Consider the following 7,548-nt stretch of genomic DNA (forward strand, 5'->3'; position numbering starts at 1 on the left):
CTAGACAAAAACAACTCCAGCATTAGTTTAAATAACAAGCTCTATATACTATATCATCAAAACTAATGCTAACTGCTAATTACGTACCATCCCTTAACATGTTGAAACTTTGATTTTATCGATTTTAAAAACTTACTCTAACAGACCATATATTTAATAAAGAGATATTAGCTAGTGATCAAAGCAAGGTATGTTGTAGACTTGTATATAGGTATAGATTATATGATTATATGAGAAAAGATGGAAGTGGTAAAAATATCTTAGGTGTAATATTGTGTATAAGATTTATTACTCATCGTAACTTATTTGATTCAAACATAATAAGATCAAATATATAAGAATTTAATAAATCAATTACCAAAAGAGGTTTTTACAATTTAGTGAGCGGATTAATCTTGGTGTCCGACGATGCATGAAAATCCTGAATATATCAAAAAAAAAAAAAAAAAAATCAATTACCCTTGCACACTTGTAACTATTATATTAGATAGTTTACGCATATATAGTAAGTCTCAAGTAAAAATAAATCCTTATAGATTAAGTACTCTCAATTACTACAAATTAAATTATAATTTATTACTACGATACTTTAAAATATTTCGTATTCAAACTTAAATGGAACATTGATACCAAATTTATTATAAATTAAATTCCAATTTTGTTTGGTAAACGCAACAAATTCTTTGAATATCTTCAATTTGTCATTTTGCGAAGGTAGATTATTTGTAAGTCATTATCAATTTCTTTAAATCTTTTTTTCATAACCAAAATAGGTATAGGCTATTGATAATAGTATTTTAAACTAAACTAAATAATTGTAATCTTCACCAGAACTATGTGGTCCAATGGTACCCGGGTTGGACTTCCATTTGGAAGGTTGTAAGTTCGAGCCTCAGTGGAGGTGTTATTAGCTCTTTGTGTTTCAGTAGGTTGAGAAAGTATATGAACAGATACTACAATGTAATAGAGCTAGTAGCATTCAAAAAAAAAAAAAAATAACTGTAATCTTCTAACTTTTTGGTGCTAGCTAGGTCCTTTGAGAAACTGAGAATACTTTTGAAGTTGGGAACTGAAAGTAGGTAATGACTTCATTCTTCCCAAATGTCACATCAAATTAAACTAAAGGAAAAATAACAAAGACCTTAAAGTGAACTGTTTCTACAAATTGGTGATAAAGTCTCGTGGAGAAATTTTTACAAAGAAGGAACTAAAGCAACTCTATTATTATTGATTTAAACTTACAGTGTATACCATAAAAAATAACTCTTTTGTCCTCTCCTATTAATTGATCAGAAATGGGAATATGGTATTAATTGGGTACGTAGATATAAATATGCATGTACTTAATATATTAATATGACTAACTATCATAATTTTTTTAACTATCTTCAATTCACCATGTTTGTGAAGATCCATTATATTATTTGTAAGTTATTATCAACCGTCTATTTTGATCATTGACAAGAGATTTAAAGAAAAAAGTGATGAGTTATACTTTATGTTAAAATTTAATATTGTTGTTACTACATATCATTTGATTTGTAACATTGGAATCCATATTCGAAACTTAGCTAGTATTTACGAGGTACGTTGTATGTTTGAATTACTTTACCATACTTAATTTATTAGTAGAGTTATATAAAAGTCTGTAACATTATATTGCTCAATAATGTAAAAAGCACAGTTGATCGAAAACATATAACATTCAGTAGATATATATATATATATATATATATATATATATATATATATATATATATATATATAACAGAACATATAAATTAAAATTACACCAAATTAAAGAGAGTTCAGGTGCAAAAATAGTTAAACTTCAGTGGGGGAGTTGAGTAATTGGTTGAAGCAATTTGAGCCGCAAACACAGCATTTGCGTTGTCTGTGTAGTGCACTCCATCCCAGCTGATAAATCTCTGCCCTATATCGCACACGGTGCCCTGCCCACAAAATATTTTGGCATTGTAGGGTGCGCCACCACCCCCACAACATGCCATCAATGGGCTCTCGAAACCTACTCATTTTAATCAAAATGTAAAATTAAAATCGTTAATTCTATCACATTATAAATTAAATTTTATCTATCTTATAAAAGTAGTGTATAATAAAGAAATTAAATATTACCGTAAATGCGATAGTTGGAAATGAGAGAGTGCTTGATCATGTACATATCCACGTACACGATCACAGAGTCCTTCAACTCATTCCTCAACTCTTTACAAAGTTCTCGGAGTTTGGTGTTAAACTCTTGGGCAACTTCATTTTGAGTCTTGAGGCAACCAATCTCATCAAACTCCGCACCCACTTCTCCTCCCAGATTTGTAAGCACGCTAGGGAGACAACCTAGTGGCCCAGTGTTGTGGACCCAAAAATTTCTCCCTCCAGCAGTATTGTATATGACCTATATATATTTGTACACATACAAATACACAATTCGTAATTTCATCACATTGCATTATATATATATATAATTGAAAAAAAAAAAGAAGTTAGAGAAGGAAAATTTGAGCATACATTTATGGCACTTTTGATTTGAAATATGAAAGATGAAATATTTGATATCACTTGAGCCTTTGAGAGGTGGTCCTTCAAAAAGGCTTCGGAAATATCATTTTGGCCGATGTCAATCATGTACATGGCCTTTTTAAAATCCATATCCCCAAAAGCGCCCTTGGTTCCTGTTTTATTGGATAAAATTAAACAAAAATTTGTAAATAATTCTTTAGATTATAAAGTTAAAAAAAATAAATAAATAAATAACCTGCTGCGTGCAATTTCAGGGAGAAGGTGCGGAAACGCCTGAACTGAAGCACCTGTGTGCTCAAAGTAAAAAGTTCATCTTCCTTCTCTTTCTTGACAGTCTTGGAGCCCGAGACAGCAAAGTTGACGCCATTTTCAAAACTTGAAGTGAGAGATTCCAGAAATGGAGACAAGTAGGGTGTCTTCAGACGCTCACCTGTGCATTATGATATGATAGGGATGATGAAACTAGCTTAGCAAATAGATAATAAATTAAAACAAATGGAAGTGTTAGTTGCTTACATAGAAAATCAATTATCAACCGTACATCGCACATCCGGTTGGAAAAGTCGCCGAAATATACAAGACCAATGGGCGGGCCAAAATACTGGCCATGAGCGGCGGCATAACCACCTGTATCAGAATTGGAGTCCCCAAAGTTAAAGATAACTGGGGGTATAAAGCATTTGTCATCGGAAGCCAGAGAGGGATGACAACCCAGAATCGCGACAGTGAAGAAGACTCCGAACATAGTTACTTTGGAATCCATGTTTACAAGTACTACGTTGAAATGAAGAGGAAGAAAGAGAAGGCCGGTGAAGTATGTTGAAGTTGAAGAGATCAAGTGATGAAGAGAAGGCCGGTGAAGTATGATGGTTGGAGAGATGTGTTCATATATATAATATGGGAATAGGATGGATGGATATGGATGAGTGGGAGCTAGCTAAGCTCTGATGTACGAGAATGTTAGAGATTTATGAGTATATTTGCACCTAAAAACTAAATAGATACATACAACTAACTCGGAATTATTGAATGAATAAAATAATTAATATCCCAATAACTCGAGATTGTAAATTAAAGATAGAGACTTAGAGTCAAGTATTTTAAGTTCACTAGCTAAACAATACCAAGAAGCTTGTGGTCCATTGGTATCAAGTTGTTCCTTATGTGAAAGAGGGGTGAGTTTAAGTTTTGGTGGAGACGATTATAGTGACATCTGATGTAGTAGCTTGTATATGTGGGTATTCTTCTTCTCTTATAATAGAAAATTATGGTGACATCTGATGTGATAGCTTATATATGTGGATATTTCCCTTGCTTTATAATAGGAAAAAAATTCACTAAACAAGTTTAAATAAGTCCGAACTAATAAATTTGACAACTCAAAATTGAATGAAGTGGCTTTATTGCCATTCCTAATTTATTATTATAAAGGAAGGGGATACTCTGATCTGCACATTATATCGTGTACCGCGATGTATAATCTATTATACACCGAGCTTCTAAACGACGTCATTTTGTTTAATGAAAAGAAACGGGATCCATTCAGCAAAAAGTAACACTGTTATTCAGTTTTATTTTGTATACACTGCAGTTTCATTTCAACATAACTACAGTTTCATTTCGATATAACTACAGTTTCATTCGATATTTATATACTCAAATATGTGAACATATTATTTAATTTTATTTTATATACATTATAGTTTCATTAAAACACAACTACATTATCATTTCGATATAACTACAGTTTCATTGCACAATATACACTCAAATATGTGAAATGTTATTCAGTTTCATTTTATATATGCTGCATTTTCATTTCAACACAACTATAGTTTCATTTCAATTCAATTGCAGTTTCATTTGATAATATAAAAATAGAGCAAATACCAATTTTTATCCCACGAGTATTAGCAAAATGACAGTTTTGGTCCACATGTTTAATTCCTACCAATTTTCATCAATAATTATTGTTTTAGTGCCAAAATTCATCACGCCGGTCACTCATTCGTTTAAGACATGCCGAAATATGAAATTATAAAGTGTAATTTCGTTTTTTCAAATTAAGATCCCAATTTGAGAATGAATAAAGGAATTTAAGCCCTAAAATCGATCTCAATTCACTGTTCTCCTCCTCAAATTAAGGTAGGATGAGCAGAAGAATTACGAACTGGGATTGATCTAAGGACTTAAATTTATTTATTCATGCTCAAATTGAGATCTTAATTAAGTTGAAAATGACAAAAATACCACTAAAACTTTTAGATTTCGGCATGTCTTCAATGGATGGTGACCGGCGTGATGAATTTTGGCGCTAAAACAATAACTGTGGATGAAAATTGGTATGAATTAAACATATGGACCAAAACTATCATTTTGTTAATACTCGTGGGACCAAAATTGGTATTTGCTCTATAAAAATAATACGTGAGGCAGTGTCAGTTTAGATACACTGTAGTTTCAGTTGGTAGTTAATACGCCAAACATGCGCGGCCGGTTAACTGTAACGGAGCGCCGTTTCTTTACTTAAAGAAACGGTGCTGTTTTTGGACTGCGATCCACAGTATAATTGCTGAGGATATTTACATATACAAACTACTATATCATATGTTACGATGATCTCTTCAACCGAGATTCAAACCCACCACTTCTCACATATGGAAGCAATTTGATATCGGTGGACCACAAGTTCATTAGTATTGCCATTCGTAATTGCATGGATATATATGAGGATATATTGAAGCAACTAAAGTGGATATATTAAATTCTCATAAATATAAAGCTATCATACAAGTTTCCCACGTAGGGAGTAGCTTAGTATAGGTTTAGGATTCCTCCTCAAGAGGTAGCCCATGGACCGATGGATGAATTAAATACCAAAACTATCAATCATTTAATTGGGTTATTATTAAGGGGAACTGGGAAGCATATTTAGGGCGCATTCTTATATAATAATTTATTAAAGATGGATTAGAAAAATTTCTTCTCCATTTATTAGTGGAGCTGATTCAACCTAATTCTATAATAACGAATTTGACGATTGAATACGAATTGAATGACCAATTTTAAATTTATAATAAGATATAATAAATTACCATTTAACATTTCAAACATTTATAACAACTCAAATAATAAATTTGGTATCAATTTTATCATTAAGTTGAATACAATATATCATTTTAAAGTAACACAAGATATTAAATGATAATTGTTATTTTTTTGAACAAAACTAATGATTATTTGTTCAAAATTTTTTTTGATGATTATTAATTTATAATTGACATATATATTCCATAATTCTTGTCCAATTGAAAGGAAAAAAAAAAAAAAGAATTTAAACAAAATAGGAGTATTGTGAATACTATAATGACAATAATTAAAACTAGCTATTTTACTTATTTGTTGTGAAGTTTCATATATCTCTCACACACATATATAGTTTTTAATGTCAAATGACTTAACAAATATAATGTAATCACTCATACCAAAATATTGGGACTCAAATTTCTAATTGATGAATTTTGTTATTGAGTTGACAATAATCCCATATCTTTTCTCCATCAATATCATCAATATAGTTGCCATTATCAGCTAAAAGCATGGGATCTGTTAGAGCTATTTGATTCTTCACCCAAACATCATAACATTTTTTTCCTATCCTTTTAAATTGCATACAACAATTGGGGTAGACGATATCGGCACGTAACGGATTGAAGTTTTCATCATGTAACACATCGAAATCAGCATATGAACGATGAGTTAAAAAACCAAAATATGTTAACCAACAGTCATCAGGAGGCGGATCCTCAGATTCAGAGCATGATGTACAATCACCAAATTCAGGTTGGTCACTATCGGGTTGTGCATCAATTACATTTCCCATATCAAGCATTGCATATGAAAATCTTATTGTGTTGTAGGCTAACAACAAACCTAATAAAAAATATATCTTCATATTCATCGCTAGTTATTTGTCAATATACGGTTGTAGGTGTTAATTCATAAACCAACATGGTCTTATTAATGAGCATTTTAAAGACATGTATTGTTTTAATAATTTTATAACTTACACTTTGTCATTAAAAATAGGTAATAAATTTAACATAATAAATAACTTATATACGTTTCTCTCTCTCTCTCTATCTCTCTATCTCTCTCTCTCTCTATCTCTCTCTCTCTCTATATATATATATATATATATATATATATATATATATATATATATATATATATATATATATATATATAATTCAGTTCGTGCGGTTGTGCGAAATACGTGGACCTACCAAGGACCGTCCTATGTAGAACTAGGGATGGCAATGGGTCGGAGAGGGCTACATTCATCACCCGACCCACCTTATATTTTATCCATCCACCCCCACCTCCAACCCGCATCGGGTGGACTTTTTCAAAACCCACCCGACCCCACAGGATGCGGGTGCCCATTACAGGGTACCCACCCCTTATCATCTTATTATTTTTTTAAAAAAATAATATTTAAATTACTTACATATAATAAAATAATAAAATTCATTAGAGATAATAAAACATAAAATAATAGAAATATTTAAATATAATAACTAAATTGTTAATTTTTAAAAATAAACTTAATAGTTTAATATAAAAATAATAAAAAGATACACGAAGTTATATAAACTTTTTTAAATAATTACATACTAGTACTTATTTTACTATTATATATATATATATATACACAAACACGTACATATGGTGGGTCGGGTGGGGTTCTAGGCGGGTTTTGTACATAGAATCCGAATCCAACCCGACCCGGCCCACTGCGAGTTTACTTTTTAAAGACCCACTCCCGACCCACCACCCACCACCCACCAGCACAAAAAAAAAAACCCGATCCATCATAACTGGAAATTATGAAATTTTCGACCACCTGAAAGTGATCTTAAATCAAGTTGATACCAAAAAATGGTCGGAAATAGCAACAAAGGTTTTTTCCGGATACCAAAAGTGGTCGGAACAAGGTTTTCGACTTGA

At 31.4% G+C, this 7,548-nt stretch overlaps 1 protein-coding gene across 1 annotated transcript; it reads right to left on the reverse strand.

The window, feature by feature from the left end:
* Positions 1-1,802: 1,802 nt before the first annotated feature.
* On the reverse strand, positions 1,803-3,322 carry LOC109167370 (GDSL esterase/lipase At1g09390-like). Its single transcript, XM_019316392.1, has 5 exons — positions 3,055-3,322; positions 2,774-2,968; positions 2,527-2,690; positions 2,137-2,413; positions 1,803-2,026 (listed from the first exon to the last, which is right to left on the reverse strand). The coding sequence occupies exons 1-5, from the start codon at positions 3,299-3,301 to the stop codon at positions 1,809-1,811; spliced, it is 1,101 nt and encodes a 366-aa protein (XP_019171937.1). The 5' UTR covers positions 3,302-3,322; the 3' UTR covers positions 1,803-1,808.
* Positions 3,323-7,548: the final 4,226 nt, after the last annotated feature.

This window comes from Ipomoea nil, unplaced genomic scaffold, assembly GCF_001879475.1.
Source record: "Ipomoea nil cultivar Tokyo-kokei standard unplaced genomic scaffold, Asagao_1.1 scaffold0317, whole genome shotgun sequence".
NCBI classification, from domain to species: Eukaryota; Viridiplantae; Streptophyta; class Magnoliopsida; order Solanales; family Convolvulaceae; genus Ipomoea; species Ipomoea nil.

Coding starts and splice junctions, on each gene's coding strand:
- LOC109167370 (XM_019316392.1), bottom strand. CDS start 3,301: ATGGATTCCAAAGTAACTATGTTCGGAGTCTTCTTCACTGTCGCGATT. Junction 2,969..3,054: donor GTTGATAATTGATTTTCTAT/GTAAGCAACTAA, acceptor CATAATGCACAG/GTGAGCGTCTGAAGACACCC. Junction 2,691..2,773: donor CCTGAAATTGCACGCAGCAG/GTTATTTATTTA, acceptor CCAATAAAACAG/GAACCAAGGGCGCTTTTGGG.